At 42.4% G+C, this 15,883-nt stretch overlaps 3 protein-coding genes across 6 annotated transcripts; 2 read left to right on the top strand and 1 right to left on the bottom strand.

The window, feature by feature from the left end:
* Window positions 1-5,678: 5,678 nt before the first annotated feature.
* Window positions 5,679-10,708, top strand: fas (Fas cell surface death receptor). Of its 4 annotated transcripts, none has more exons than XM_077730399.1 (10): window positions 5,679-5,893; window positions 6,326-6,392; window positions 8,734-8,843; window positions 8,916-9,053; window positions 9,233-9,353; window positions 9,622-9,692; window positions 9,753-9,836; window positions 9,923-9,966; window positions 10,036-10,054; window positions 10,121-10,708. In XM_077730399.1, the coding sequence occupies exons 3-10, from the start codon at window positions 8,771-8,773 to the stop codon at window positions 10,399-10,401; spliced, it is 831 nt and encodes a 276-aa protein (XP_077586525.1). In that variant the 5' UTR covers window positions 5,679-5,893; window positions 6,326-6,392; window positions 8,734-8,770; the 3' UTR covers window positions 10,402-10,708. The 4 variants fall into 4 exon arrangements, with proteins under 4 accessions (XP_077586525.1, XP_077586526.1, XP_077586527.1 ...); XM_077730400.1 differs by having other exon boundaries at window positions 5,679-5,897; XM_077730401.1 differs by having other exon boundaries at window positions 5,690-5,846.
* A 36-nt stretch (window positions 10,709-10,744) lies between these two features.
* Window positions 10,745-13,531, top strand: itprip (inositol 1,4,5-trisphosphate receptor interacting protein). The gene is made up of 2 exons (XM_077730396.1): window positions 10,745-10,884; window positions 11,822-13,531. Exon 2 carries the CDS (start codon window positions 11,889-11,891, stop codon window positions 13,425-13,427), a length of 1,539 nt encoding a protein of 512 aa, XP_077586522.1. The 5' UTR covers window positions 10,745-10,884; window positions 11,822-11,888; the 3' UTR covers window positions 13,428-13,531.
* Window positions 13,532-13,651: 120 nt separating this feature from the next.
* On the bottom strand, window positions 13,652-15,333 carry LOC144205351 (glutathione S-transferase omega-1-like). The gene is made up of 6 exons (XM_077729674.1): window positions 15,191-15,333; window positions 14,571-14,679; window positions 14,274-14,496; window positions 14,101-14,202; window positions 13,924-14,030; window positions 13,652-13,850 (listed from the first exon to the last, which is right to left on the bottom strand). The coding sequence occupies exons 1-6, from the start codon at window positions 15,309-15,311 to the stop codon at window positions 13,700-13,702; spliced, it is 813 nt and encodes a 270-aa protein (XP_077585800.1). The 5' UTR covers window positions 15,312-15,333; the 3' UTR covers window positions 13,652-13,699.
* Window positions 15,334-15,883: the final 550 nt, after the last annotated feature.

Below are 15,883 nucleotides of genomic sequence, written 5' to 3'. Positions count from 1 at the left end.
TTTTTGGACTTGTTACATTTCCCATTATAACTTATACATTTATAGGGTGGACTTGAAATTTCCCGTTCTACCATTTTGTCACATCAATTTCCTTCCTAAAGTGTGTCTTTACCCGTCTTTGTTGTCTACCTGACTTGCATCCAGAAGTGAGGGAGTGTGGGTAATCTCAAACCCCCCGCTGAGCCCACCCCACTCCACACGGCGCTCCCACCCCGCCCCCCCATCTCGTGTCACCGCGAGGCTAATGTGAATCAGTCCCATGATGACGATGACGCTCCCTAATCCCGAGTCGGCTAAGCGATACCCGCGCCGTACGCTCGCCACCCATCACAAACATGGCCTACGTGACCCCGTTAGCACCAGCTGCGAGCCATTTATCACATGACCCGTTGCGAGAGAGGATGATTGACATTTTGATGCCCTGGAATAGAAAAATAGTCTTTCGTGGCTTTGATGATTTTTAATTGATGAAAAACTTGTAGACACTGTTTATATTGAGACATTCTCGATAATTATGGTTCTGGGTGAGTCTTTATGGCAGGGGTATGGAACGTATGGCTCGAGAGCCATATGTGGCTCTTTCCATGGGTGCATATGGCTCTCTATGAATAGAAAAATAGTCTTTCATGGCTTTGATGGTTTTTAATTGATGAAAAACTTGGGGACATACTTTTTGTAATGAGATATTCTCGATAATTATGGTTCTGGGTGAGCTTTTATGGCAGGGGTATGGAACGTACGGCTCGAGAGCCTTATGTGGCTCTTTCCATGGGTGCATATGGCTCTCCACTAACATATTGTTTTACTTTTAAATTCTGAGAATGGCTATTTAGCAATAACATTAGAAAATAAGAATAGTTTATGGCTCTTTCTCTCTTTCAAAAAGGTTCCCGACCCCTTGCTTTATAGGTTCAAATTTGAAGTCTTTGACTTTTTAGCAAGAGGAAGGTGATTTTTTATTTTTTTCTATTCTTTCACAAGACAACGTGTGACAATAATTTCCGTTGTTGGCCAGGTCCCCCCGTAGGCAAAATGAATAACTATATACTGGCAAAATGGAATTGTAGTACACGCAGGGTGCAGACTGAGCATTTATTGGGTAGTGAAGCGCTCCTAGTTTCTAATTAATGAGTGGTTAGTGCGTGTTTAATTCCAATTGCGATGACATAAAGCACTGGGGGGGCTATAATTCACCGCAGGTTTGACCTTTTTTCAATTCATGTGTCTTTTCTCTTGGAAAAATGGGCTGCTTCTTTTCAAACAATGCTTTGTCTTGATTTTAGACCACCAAAATCTTTTTGTCATCTAAAAAAAAGTCAAAGTAATCTTGGATTATGAGGAATTTTATATTTTAGAAGATGTTTTTTTTTCCTTTGGTCTTCAATATTGAACAGAGTTACGTCAAGGATTGGGTCGGACCATTTTAGATAGACTACTACACTGTCCACATTGGAATAGTTAGTCTCACTTGATAAAATACACTTTTAATAATAGCAAATTACATTGATTGGCCACAAATATGACCCCTTCCAACTACGATATTTTTTTATTTTTTGCCTATCTTCTCATCTACTCGCTCGGGGGGTCGGAAAGCAACCCACCCCCCTTTCTCACTAGGGAGTTTTAGCGAGCGGGGGTCATCTAAACCTGATCTGCGGCAGAGTCACTCGGGCAGCGTGCGTAATCTGGAGCTGGCTTTGTGCCGGCCGGCTCCAGATTAAAGTGATGATGTTTTAAAGCGTTCTCACGGCCACAATATGCCTGGCATTGCCACTACGCTGTTACTCATTCCCACTGACTTTTTGTGTGTGTGGTGTCACACACGCACCAAGGCATACACACACACAAATGGCGGCGGCAGAGGGTTCAAGAAAAGGACACCTTCCTCGCTATTTACCAAAGCGGGAGCTTGAGCACATTATCTGAGACGACTGGCGCGTGTTCTATTCATCTATTAATTTGCCATCAGCGCCAGCGTATCGTCGCCGCCATTTGAGGGGAAACAGCTGCTAATCCTAATCCAAACGCCCCCTACGCCCCCAATCCTACTGATGTATAATGTCAAATCAGAAGCCCACCAAAAAAAATATGATTTTCTAGGCCTGTTTTGAGTGGCAGGCTATGAATGAGTCTGCCTATTAAGGGAGGGTTACAATTTTTATACACATTTTTATAAAAATTTGGGCCGGAGGGCAATGGTAAATGTTCAGATTTGGCATCTGGATTATTGGAACAGACCAAAAGTGCAGTTTTAGAGGGAGACGACTTTTGATATTTTTGCAAGTAGTGGTTTTATATTTTTTTATGGAAAAAATGGTCAAAAAAGACAAAAAAAACTTTTCAGGACAAGGAGATATTCAGTACTGGCATCAGGGCTCTTGCGCAATCCAAATATACCCCAAAAGTGCACTTTTTGGTGGAGTCAGTTTCTGGCATATTTGGAGGGGAGATTTGCTTTTATTTCTTCCTAAAATTGTCCAAAAAAATAGGAAAGCAGGCCCTGGTAAAAATTCAGAACCGATTGTCCGAAAAAGTCATTGCAAGCGCTAGACATCTGAACCATGGACGTCAAAATGCTGCCAATCGCCATCATTGCCAATGACTTAAGAGTGAGTAGAGCAAAACATCACTCACAGTTATTGCGGCTGTACTTCCTGTTCCTGCACAATAAGAAGGAAACGATGAATCACTCTCATTAATTTGACTACAGCGTGCTTCTTTTCTGGATTTCCGATCTATACAGGCGCCGTTTTGAGTCATAAATCACATTTTTCATGGAATCTTCCATATTGGAAAAATTGTGGCTATGAAGTAAACGCTGTGGGATTGCAAAGTTAAATATTTCAAGAATAAGCCCAAAATATAGGCAATATTTCATATCTTAGCAATGTACAATGCGATTTTAAACAGTTTTCTTAATCAGCGTCCGATAACCAATACTTTTGACCAAAAAAATGAAGTACAGCAGAATGTCTTCATAGTATAAAATGATAAAACCTTTCACCTTTATGTTTTTATTCGATTATATAAAGCATTAACCCCCCCCCCACATCCATATATATTTAGCAAAAAAGCGTGTTAAAATGGAAGTGTGGGAGTTTTTGAGTAATGACAAGCATACAAAATATTTGGTTAAAAAGTTCAACCTGTGTTTACACTCATTTCCTGCCAAATTAGTCTTTTGAAGTCCGTGGAAAATGTCCAAGGTTTCTCTACTCACAATTCCAAATTGGTTGGTGCATTTGTATGATTGGCAGGCTCTGTTTTCGCTATGGGCAATGTGGGCCATTGCCAGGGTGCAATCTAGTTGGGGGGTGTATGAGAGCCCTCCCCCTATTTTTTAAAAATGAAACTGCCAGTTGTCTATCTTATTATAAATTCCTATTCACGTCAAGTTAGTAGCAAAGAGCCTGGAGAGGGAATTACCTTCCCACTAGGGGTCAATACCATTTTTTTCTTTGTTTTATCTATCCCACAGGTGTCAAAGTGGCGGCCCGGGGGCCAAATCTGGCCCACCACATGATTTTGTGTGGCCCGGGAAAGTAAAATCATGAGTGCCACTTTCTGTTTTAGGATCAAATTAAAATGAAGAGTATAGATGTATATTAAATTTGCTGATTTTCCCCCTTTTAAATCAATAATTGTCATTTTTTTATCCATTTTTTCTGAGTTTTTAGTTCAAAAATCATTTTGTAAAAGCTAAAATAAACATTGTTTTAGATCTAAAAAAAACTGAATATTCAGGCCTTTTAATCCAGTTCTTTTAATCCATTTATAAAAAAATAATCTAAATATTATATCTAAACCCGAGTCTGACACAGAGTGTGGAGAGGCAGTTTCCTGGGGTCACTAGGGGTCACTAAGGGTCAATACCATTTTTTAGTTTTACCTATCCTGTCCAACTATGCTAACCTGTGCTAGTTTATTTATCGCTAATCAGTTCACCAATGAATCCGCCCGCCACCCCTCCCGGTCCAAATAGCTCGGACATACGACGACCCAACGCAATCGTCCACGCGACCTTTGGTGCCATCTGCCCGTGACGGCGCAGAAATGCAAATGTCGACATAGCGTCGCAATAATACTCCATTAAGACGGGCCTACAGAAATAAACTAGGTCAGACGGACCAGCTGCGTGTTTGTGTGTGTGTACGCGTGTGTAATAAGGCGCACGCGCCTCTTTGTGTGGGGAAAACGGCTATACATGCGCGCATAAAGACACGGCGGCGGCGCTGGTGGGGGGATGGGCTTCCAGTTAAGGCTGAAAAATGCGCCTTCCGAGCCACAACGTTAGCTTATCGGCTCCGTATTCCTTTTCTGGCGAGCCCATCTGGGGAGAGCAGGGCCTAAAAACGTCAAAAGAAGGCGGCGTGACGAATATAAGCTCTCACGCCAGGCCGAAATGAGACCACATCCGGTGCGGCGCGTTAAAACTCTCTCGGAGAAAAAAAAAAAAAAAAGGCAGCCGGCCGGGTGATGCAACGCGCAGGCAACGGCGGCGTCATGCAGACAGATGCGTCCCGCTCTCTCGGATCGCCGTGACGACGCCTCTGAATTATGAATGAGGCCTCTCCTCCCGCGTTTGGCTCCGTTGGTGTAAAAGCGTCTTCTCCCGGCGTCCGTAATCGTGCTTCGACGAAAAATGGCATTCTGGTTTCGTTGGTGGGGCCTTGTTAAATCGCCTTTGTGTCTGTGGATGGATCGGAACAAAGCAGATGGCGGTGGAGGGCACGTGCGTGGAAGACAATAGCCGTGGCGTCTCTAGACCGCTAAAGAGTTTTTTTTTCTGGGGGGTGCTTTATGCTCAATTGACTCATTGGTGGTGATAGATGCCAATCATGGCTGTCTGACCTCCTAGTCAAAAATGGAAAATATTTCTAGACTGAATATGCTTTTTTTTTGCAATATACCGCCAGATTACTGTTGTCAAAGTGGCGGCCCGGGGGCCAAATATGGCCCGCCGCATCATTTTGTGTGGCCCGGGAAAGTAAACGATGAGTGTTGACTTTATGTTTTAGGATCAAATTCAAATGAAGAGTTTCGATGTATATTAAATTTCTTGATTTTCCCCCTTTTAAATCAATAATTCTAATTTTTTAAATCCATTTTTTTCTGTTTTTAGTTCAAAAATCATTTTGTAAAATCTAAAAATATATTTAAAAAAGCTAAAATAAACATTGTTTTAAATCTATAAAAAAAACTGAATATTCAGGGATTTTAATCCAGTTCTGTTAATCCATGTATATCAAAAAAATCTAAATATTCTATCTAAAATGGTCCGACCCACATGAAATCAAGACACCCAGACTGTGGGGTACTTTATCGCCCTTAACTTTTTAATTGCCATTGACAGTCTTCCACGTCAACTCAAATGAAGGTCGGCATCAACTATTCACCATGTACATTTTGTAATACATTCATCCCTAAGATCTGCAATGGCGTCTGAAAAATACGCGATGGGGATAGCGCTAGCTAAGGAAACCGCTTGGCGCCAACCACGCCGAAACAGCAGCATTTTTTTAGAAGACGGGCGGCAAAACGAGGCTGAATAATGAATGCTCGCTCGCTGGCTGGCTCGCCTGCTTCTCACAATCACGCTCTATTTATAGGCCGCGCCTGTACAACATTTCCTCCTCCTCCTCCCGACTGCTAACTTTCTCCCTTTTTTCCTTTAATCCCGCCACCGATCCAGGCCTCCGTTTGTGCACGCGGGGGAGCGTTGTCGTTTTTCCTGCCGATGGCCGCTCCCCAAATTCTCCCGTCGGCTTTTCTCGAGGGAGATTTTTTGGGTGTGCGTGCACGTGGCGTCCGCGCGGGCACGCTGATGCGGCGACTTAGATGAAAAGGTGACCTGAGGTTAATATTTTCCAGGCTGGTGGGAGGTGACAGCTCGGTGGGTGTGTTTGTCCATGTGTGTGTGTGCTTGTGTGTATGTGTGTGTGTGTGTGTGTGTGTGGGGGGGGGGGGGGGGGGGGTCGGGGTCAAATCGTAATATGGGCCAGTTGCCGGAAAAAAAGGCAGATTTGTTGCTAGGTAAATGAAAGCCAAAATATAGAAGTTTTATTCACAGATTTGAAATTCACATGACTTTGTGTTTATGATTTATGGAAATGTTATCAATATTTTATATGCAAAATGCAAGTTCAATGGATAGATTTTGAAATAATGCAAACTGGATTGAATGTCTAATTCACATATATAGGATATGATGTATTTTAAGATTTTTTTTGTTTGTTTAGTTGTTTCATATTTTGTTTTCAATAGTTATAGTTAGATCAGAAATACAGGAATGTTTAATTAATAGTGGACTTCTTTTTCCCTGTAGGTATGGAGTTCACCAAGAGAGGGAGCCTGGCGTAGTGGATTTTGAAATTGTTCGCCAAGTTAGAAAGGTACAAACATTTTATTACATCATTTTTCTGTCTGGATTGGCACCAGTGGGCTTCTCTCTCATCGTGACCGATCTTTTGGTCGCCGGTCTTTTGGTGGCCAATCAAACTCTCCCTCTTAGATATTAAACTCTGAATATAATTTAGAGAGCTGGTTTCAACAATAAACTCTCTGTCACCATTTGACCGGCGACCAAAAGACCGGCCACCAACGGGGACAAAATGTCCAGCGACCAAACCTCCGGGTGACCAAACGTCCAGGCGACCAAACGTCCAGGCGACCAAACGTCCCTAGCCGTCATCCTCTGCGTGTACCTAATGAAACGAAACACTCAGAGGAGAGGTAAAGGACAGGACAAGCGGGGTTTAGGCCTGCTCGGGCCGCCCCACGGGCTCAGCTTAGCCTCTTAAGTCCCACTGGAGATTTTTTTTCCCCCTCCAATATCAATAGCCCCGACAGATCCGTCGTCTCCACGGGACATTCTCATTGTCGTCCCTCCTGGAGGTAACGGGTTCTCTCCTCTACCATCCTCTTCCTCAAATCCCATTTACAGATACGCTAAGCTCTAATTAAGCAAACCACTGGATGTGTTGTCAAGGGGGGTCTCAACACAATTCTCCGTTCGAGTAGAGCGATATTTGACTAGTTTCACTTTTGGATTATGGGTAGCGTTTCCCTTCAAGTGGGTGAAATTATAGTTCAAAGCGGCAAGTGGACAGATTTACTAGTCGGCGCCTCCTTTGACTGCTCTGGACACAACAATGCTTTGGGTCTGTGGAAGTTGCAGAGCTTTCCCCCCCGAGACCCACGTCATGAGCGCTGAGGTTATTTCCTGTAGTTGAAGAGCGGCCCGACTCCTGACTTCCTGTTCTACGTGTCGTGCCAGCCGTCGCCATTCGGCCTTGGCGACGAAATCTGAGCTTCTCGGGCACACCGTTCGAAGAGAAATATTCTCTTTAAAGCATTGGCTGCCATGGACGAGTATACATGTCCACTACATTTTGACCAAAAGTAGTAAATTTAGCCTGTTTGGTCTTTTGGCACTGAAACACGGTTTGATCACAGGTCAAATTGATTGGACTGATGTTAATACTAACCTCTAAATACGTTTCTTCCAAATACCCCATGAAATTCCTGCTCCCCCTGGTGGTACACCCCAGTACAGTTCATCTGTAGAATATTTAACTTTTAATTATACATTAGGATTTGAGTCTGAACTTATTCTTTTTATGTTTTGGGTACTAGGTACATATAATTCTAGGGAAAAAAAAAGTATTTATTGTATATGAATTGGTTTAGTTTCAAATAAATTAGCATAATAGTAGAAAAAATATTTGATGATTAGGAAAGTGCGGTATGCAAATTCTACTAAGATTGCAGTAAATCTAATCTCATTAATTGTAAAAAAAAATTAGAACAAAAATTACTTTCTATTCTTGTATTGTTCTCATTCCCTGCTCTTACAAAGCAAACCTTCGCCCTCTAGCGCGTGGCAGGAGAATAGCAGTCGTTTCTCAATCAGCCACCTTTTGTCACCTGAAGTGTGCGCATGCGTGGGAGCTCATGTCGCCTCCTAATCAGAGTCTTGTTAGTGTAGTACCTAAACTTCTAAATAAGTTTAGTTTAGTGGAGTAACATGGGGAGTCGTTATTCGTTGACGTTTCTTACGTATTTTTTCTACGTTGTCACCTTTGGCTCCGGTTCCTCGCTGTAAGTAAATGTTGAATTGGTTTGAAATGAATTGTGGGTGTCCATTTATGTTTTTACTTGAAAAAAAAACACTCGAGAATGATTAAAAGCCGAGGTTAAACGGTTGTTATTAATGAGTTAGCCTTAGGTTAAGGTATTTTTTTCAGGAAACATTCGTGTATTGTTTTACAATAGTGTGCTTTCACTTTTGGAATTGGACGCTTAGCACGGACGCAGTTGTTACACTACTCGTCTTTTTGTTCAATTTTATTTCAGCAGTTAAACGTATTTTTTCACGCATCTTCGTTTAAGTGGGCGGGGTGGTACTATCCCGTCATTGGTACTGTTTGGACCGGTTGCGCCAAAATGGCGTCGACCGTGGATGCTTGGACTTCCAGTAAAACCGGTGTTTGACATGTTTGAAAGCATGACACAACATTTGAAATATTTTGTCCTTCTGACTTTTAAAACGCGTTCACTTTCAAACAAAGTCATTAATATATTTTACTAATCCTCCTGTTGATAGCTGAACCTCAAATATACCTCTTGGAGACAATTTTCTACTTTATACTTTTTGTATATGTCAAAAATATCAGTAAAATATGAAGTGTCAAATTTTTATTCATCCTAAATGTGATGTTCTCACCCCTACAGGGACGAGGTCAAAATTCAGGCATCATTGCTCCCCAAAATGAAAAGAGAAGCCCAGTGTGCAGATGGAGTATACCAACATGGTACAATAACCTGTTGCCTGTGTGGCATAGGTAAGCCAATGAAAAAAACATTTTTGATGTGATTTAAAGCTCCATACCTAATGCTACATCCCATCCCTGCAGGTCAGCGCTTGAAGGAGCACTGCACAGCAGCCAGTTCGCAAGATACGCAATGTGAACGATGCGAGCCGGGCACGTACAACAGCCAAGCCAACCAAGACAAAAGCTGTAAACGCTGCACGTCCTGCTCACACGTGAATGGTACACTTTTACCTCACTGGCTGCTATTATAAAGAAAGAATTAGTGTTCTGTATGGATTGGGGGTTCCTCCCTGACAATGGCAGCCAATGACATTATTGTTCTTATTTTTTTTTTTTAATCGAATGATGTTTGTTTTATTATTGTTTGAAAGTGATTCATTATTTTTTTTCCCTCGTAGTCGGTCTGGAGGTGGAGACGAATTGCACCAGAGGCGGCGACACCAAGTGCCGCTGCAAAGCTTATCACTATTGTATTGTGCCCAATAATAATGGCTGTACAATATGCAGTCCTTGTACATGGTAAGTTTAACATCATATGAAGCATATGAGGTCTAAAAATACCATCTGCAGAGCTGTCAAATACCACCAATTTTCTGTAGTTTACTATGCCATTTTTAACATGCTGCTATAAATACGCATTTTGTATCAGAACCCAAAAAATCCCCTCCTAAAAAAAAATGGCAATTTTTTTAGCACTTTACAAGAATAAAAAAGAATAATAATTTGCCCAAATGAACTATTGCAAAAAGAAAACATTTGATAATAATAATAATTTTCTGTTTTTCAGGTGTGGCTTGGGAGGTGTTAAAGTAGCATGCAATTCCTCCAATGACACAGTTTGCAATGCCAAATTAGAATGTAAGTTTTAAAAACATTTCTATTGTATATGTCCTGATCTTTAATATGTTTTTGTTTTAGGGAGATCGTATGCTTGTACAGGAGTCGCTTTTGCACTTTTCACATTAGTTGTGATTGCTCTTATCTGGAGGAATAAGAAACTAAGTGAGTATTCTTGCTGATATTAGAATATTTAGATTTTCCCGTCTTTGTCATGGCGTCTTTCATTTACGGATGATTCCACTGAACAGAGAAATCCCCACGCATAATCCAGAGTCCAGCAACAAATGAGTCTGTAAGTAATTTTGAGCCGCTTTGATATTTGATATACAAATTTTACTGACTATGTTTTGTACTTTTCCAGGAAAGGGAGCCATTTAACAGTAAGTAACAATATCAACATTTTATTGCGTACCAGCTCTCTGACCTGTAAAAAACAACAACTTTAGAGCCTGTTGGGGACCCGATGCAGTATGTGCCCGCTGTTGTGGAGGTCCTCGGGTGGAAGACTATGAAGGACGTGGCGCACAAAAGTGGGATGGACGCTATCGTGATCGAGAACTGCGAATTAGACCACCCGAATGACGCTCATGAGCGGACGAGGCGTCTACTAACGATATGGGTGGAGAGGCAGGGCATGGGCGCCATGAATACCTTGGTGCAAATCCTACGTAACGGCAATGAATACACGGCACAGAAGGTGATGCATATTTTATCAAATCCCGTTTAAATTTGTCTTTTTTTTGTTAGAAAAAACGTGCCAAATAACATTCTTTTACATTTAAGACCAGGCTCCATGTTTTACAAGGTGGAAAATGTTTGGTGTGTAATCTCAGGTGACTTTTAATGTGTCGATTTTTAAAATATAGATTGCGTTGTTTATGTTGGAATGTTTCCATTCATGTTTTTCCCTAGTTTTAAAATCATATTTATATATAAATGTGCAAAAAACTACGAGATACTTGGATTCATTTATCACAGTGTTATAGCATTGTTTTTGTTTACAGGAATTCATTAATAAAATACTCAAAGGTTAACACCAAAATGATGATGAAAGGGTTAAACGGGGTTCCTCTTTTGGGCGTGGCTTCCTGGTTTGGGTGGTGCATTCCAACAGGAAATCGAAGCAGACTTGAAACAAACTTCTACGTTTCCCCGGCCGACCACCGCACAAACTTCTCCATCATGAGACCGAACAAAGCTCTCGTCAAAGGTAAGCCCTGACATTTTACTTCCAACTTTTTACCCTGAACTTAGTTTTTAAGACACTAGACTACTAACGCTAAGATGTCGCTCAGGCTTTTTCCATTAACTCTTTAAAATAACATTGAAAATGGACCTCACAATGTGCTTGAGTTGAAACAACACCGGCTAGTGATGTGACTCACGCGTGTGGAATCATGTCGTAGTAGAAGAGTGGGCAGTTGTGGTCACTTTTCCGTTATTTTGTTGCCTGGACAACGGAGGAGGGAGGAGCCGTTTTGGCACCGTGATGGTTGGACGCGAGAAATTGAGTACTTGAGGCGCTCTAATTTTTTCCCCATCAGAAAACATGAGCTCATGATTATACTTAAGACTTTTAATGGCAGGAAAAAGGTTAGACTACTTAAAATGTGTTATTGCACAACCAGTGGTTGGCAAACTTGCCTCTTTTTTAATGGATTGTATGTCCAAATGGTCACAATAAATAAATAGTACATTTAAAAAAATATGTAAAATGTATTGTCACCTTACTACTACCATACTAATGATTATTTTTTGCTTTTCACAGAACGCCCGATTGGGTCATAAATAGTTTCTTATGTAACTTCCTCTTGCAATGTTTATCATTTTCTTTCCTGAACGTCATTCGTCTCTAGCAGTCTGTGATATATCCACTTAATCGTGAAATTTCCCCAGAGGCCAAGTTCTTTTTTTAAGGGGTGGTGCAAGCATAATAAAGGGTTGTTTTCTAAGGGTAAGACACAGGAAAAAAATGTTATCAACAAGAAAAAAAAGAAGAAGAAAAAAAGTTGAGCTTTCCTTCCTTCCTCTCGTTTTAGTGCGTCACATAGCATGGTAGTCCTGGAATTTAATGGGCTTCCTGCAATGGTGGACTGTGTGTTAATATTTACATTTTTGTGATGCTACTTTTTCATTCTATGTTCCAGGAAGTGAGTTACAACTCCACAACGGGTCGCCAAACACTTAAATGCGGTTACCCAAAACAGGGCGAAGATGCCAGGAGCCGTCGCAAAGCTGTTTGTGGTGGTCGCCGCCGCCATTTTGAACCAGCCCTCCTTATTCCCGCAAGAAAATGTAAAGATGGCGGAGGAAGACGAGGACCTGATGACGCGCATGCGGGAGCATGCAGAGCAACTCGAAAGGGAAAGGATCAAGTTGGAGGCGGAGCTCCCCCGGCCGGACGAGGGCGGCCAATGGGAGGAAGCCTACAGCTGGTACTTCTGGGGTACCGTATCCTTCCTGGTGTTCTTTGGCGTTGAGATGTGTAGAGCGGAAACGGCGAGCTCGGATGTCGGGGCGCCGGAAGATGACGAGACGCTTCCTTCTGCCGCCATGGTCCTCGATAAGGACGTGTTGAGCTACTTCTGCGATAAACGCATCCATGTGTCCTCCAGAGACACGGCCAGGGTGAGGGAGTTCGTGGAAGGCTTCGCCGACGACCTCCTGGAATCCCTCAGGAGCCTCTCGGACCGCCGGACCTTCGCGGAGGTGGGTGACTTTGTCGGGATCGGAAGCGTGTTCGAATCCCGGCAGACTCGCAAACCTCCGACGTGCGACCTGCTCGTAACTTTGTCGCCTCCGGAGCCGCTGGACTTCAGAGTTGGCCTCTGGTGCGATGCGTCCAGCCGGGCGCCCCCCGACCGCCGGGGTTGTGGCACCGTCCAGGTGAGCGCGCCCGGGGACGCTTGCCCTTGCGCTTTGGTGGACTCTGGAGAGGACGTTTTGTGCCTGCTGCATGGCAAAAATGACGTGACGCCCGTCGGAGACCTCTGCGAACCCTCGTCGCTTTTGGGCAAGGACGCCGTGATGAAGTGGTTTCAAGAGTCCCTTACCCAAGCTTGGGGTCACATCTCCCACAAATACGACTTCCAGGTCACCTTTCGGCGTCTGGATGCCCCCGGCGCCCTTAAAGTCCGATTCCCTTCAGGGAAAGCTGTCATGGTGAACATCATCCCCGCCATCCAGCTGGCGGACACCGACGCTTATTTGGTGTCTCACTTCCCATCGGCCCGAGATGGACCCCCGGATCCATTCTGGCCTCTCTCACTGGCCGTCTACGAGAGAGATCTTCTGAAACACTTATCCAAACTTCTACCTCCGCATCCCTGCCATCTAAACTGCCTCCAGGTGGTGACATTCCTGCACCGGAAGCAGACAACCCTCACGGGGGCCAACGCGTTAAGCGACTACCACTGGAAAACTGTCCTATTGCACATTTTGCTTCTCCACCCAGCGTCTGTGTGGACGGCCGACAAAACGGAGGCCAGACTCAGAGACATCCTGGACTTCATGCACAGGAGCCTTCGGGAGAAGCGACTCTGTCACGCCCTGATCGGCAATGGCAGAGTGCCACCTGAACTCAAACTCCCGGAGAGCATCCTCAAAGCAGAGCCGGTCAATCTCTTCCGGGATTTGGTGTTGAAAAGAGACCTTCACGCGGCCACAGTGCGCCACGTCCAGGAGATGTCGAGGAACGCCGCCGCCATACTGCAAGAGTATAGTCCACTCTCGTCTAGTGGGAGGTTGGATTGATAGAGGGTGGATGATCTAAAAATCTAAAGTACCTCATTTACATGGCAGCTATTCCATTATTTTCTCCTATTTAAACTCAACCAATAAAATGAGCTTAAACTCCTTCAAAATGGACAGTCAGTATAGAATTCATTCCAAAGTAATGTCTGGTAACAGTTTTGACCTTTCCTTTGTGTTTCAGTACATAAGAAATAATGGTAAAAAATACTCAAGAATATACATAATGGGTTTTAATAGGTTTTTATTGAAAACCAAATGTTGTTTGAAGTACTCTACAGACCATAGTCAAAATTAGGTTTGCCTTCCAGGTAAGTCTTGTAGTAGTCCTTGTAGATATCCACGCTGTGTCCACTGACTTGGACAACAGGATCCTGGGACATACGCTGGACCCAAGCCTTCAACTCGGGGGAACCCTCCAAGCAACTGCCAGGTAAAAACAAATCCTCCTTTAAAAATTTTGCTCACAAATTGAGCCCAAACGATTCTCACAACTTACTCGCTCAACTCAAACACCTCCAGCCTCTCAAACCACGGCCACGCCATATAATCCGTCATCCCCACTCCATCACCACTAAAAAACTTGCTCTTCTTTTTTGCTAGTGCCTGCAAAATACAAAAAAAAATCTAATCACGCTTCAAAACTCCCAACACAAGTGATTTTTTTCCAACAAACCTCATTTAGAACAGAAAACCTCTTCTTCAGTTCAGTATGAAGACCCGAGATGTCTTCACCTTTCAGTCGGCCCATTGGGATCTTGTAGGTTAGTGGTGTTATCTATCAACAACAAAAAATGTGATTTAATTCTAAATACTTTACAGGATGCATCATTTTCGACGTGGAAGTACCTTGGAAAAATTCTCCAGCAACATCCTATGCTGAGCTTTCCCCAAAGGAGTTTCAGGAAGAAGTTTCTTCTCAGGATAAACCTCGTCCAGGTACTCACAGGTGATGGGCGACTCGTAGATGACTTCCCCCGCCGAGGTCTCCAAGGTGGGTACTTGACCCAGTGGGTTTTTCTCCAGAAACCAGTCAGGCTTGTCCCTCAGGTTGATGTTGACGATATCATGCCTGTTATAGAAAGCGAGAGAACAATTACTATGTTGTTTTAAATCGTACAGGGTGTGCCAATAGTGGGATTTTACTTGATGCCTTTGGCGTTCAGCACCAGGCGAGTTCTCTGTGCAAAAGGGCAGAATCTCATGCTGTATAGTCTGATGGATCCGGCTGGCACGGGTCCCGGGGCGCCACACCCTGGGAAAATATTTCAAATTAGGAATACTTGTATGTTGGCTTAAATTTCCAAGTTCATTAGCTTTTTACACTCATTTTTTATGCATTTCCAAATGACATTTATTTATTGATCAAGCCTAAAACACAACAGTTTTAGTTCAATTTAAAAAGTGATTTACAGACAAAAAACGTTTTCACAAGTTCTATTTTAGCAAAACGCAAAGTTGGCAATAATTTTTTTTCATTTTTTACAAGTTAATGTATGTTGGATCGTTAACTTTTTGACCCATGCGCGTTTTATTGCATATTCTAGTTGCATTCGTTTATCAAGCCTAAAAAAACACAAATATAAGTTCTATTTTAGCACAATGACAAGTTTACAGGTCTAATTTGTTTATATTTTTACAAATAACTTTAAAAAAGAGGCAGGATACTTCCTGTTTTTTTGCCTTGTAAAATGTACATAGTCACGCGCTCTAAGGTTAGATAAGAGACGATTTTGCAAAAGATAAAATCGTATTAAATGTCTTACCTTTGGAGACACACTTTACACTTGCCATTTTTCTTACAATGAAGAGGTTCAATTGATGAAAAAACGGGAAATAGGAGAATAAAATAGCCCTGGGTTGAAATGATGTATATTTTGATTTCATTTCCGGGAAATTGAAACAGCCAATGATGGCTAGGGGGGCGTGGCACCCACCATTGGTGTTTTTCATTACCAAGGAAACGCACAAGGTGGCAATCAATTCAGCGTTTTAAACGTAAGAAGCTCAAGGTTGGTTGTTTTATTAAGTTTAAGGCATCAAACATGTTATATATTTTAGATTATAATTGTTGTCATTGCGGTTTAGACTTTTTTAACAGGATTGTCTTGTTTCCATCTAATTTTTAAATGATATTGTCCTTTTTGCGTCCACGGCATCGTCAAATATAATGAAAACAACAAGATCGTGTCCGTCTAACGTTGAATTCTTTCTCCACACTCACCAGGTTATAGTGATTTTGTTTATTTTCAAAATATGTAAATGTAACCGTTTAATTGGACTCAAATTTCATTTCTATTTAAAACGCTGAGTTTTGACGACGTCTTGTGGTGAAATCTGGTATTGCAAAAACAATGAATGTGTGGGTGATTAATGTACTTTTTGAAGCCATTGGAAGTATTCATTGAGTGACAATCAGTGTTTGCCATCTTAAATCTTGAACAATTTTCACTCATTGG

This window comes from Stigmatopora nigra, chromosome 12 (genome assembly GCF_051989575.1).
Source record: "Stigmatopora nigra isolate UIUO_SnigA chromosome 12, RoL_Snig_1.1, whole genome shotgun sequence".
Lineage (NCBI taxonomy): Eukaryota > Metazoa > Chordata > Actinopteri > Syngnathiformes > Syngnathidae > Stigmatopora > Stigmatopora nigra.
Note: the sequence above shows the minus strand (reverse complement) of the source record. Positions and strands in the feature narration are given on the sequence as shown.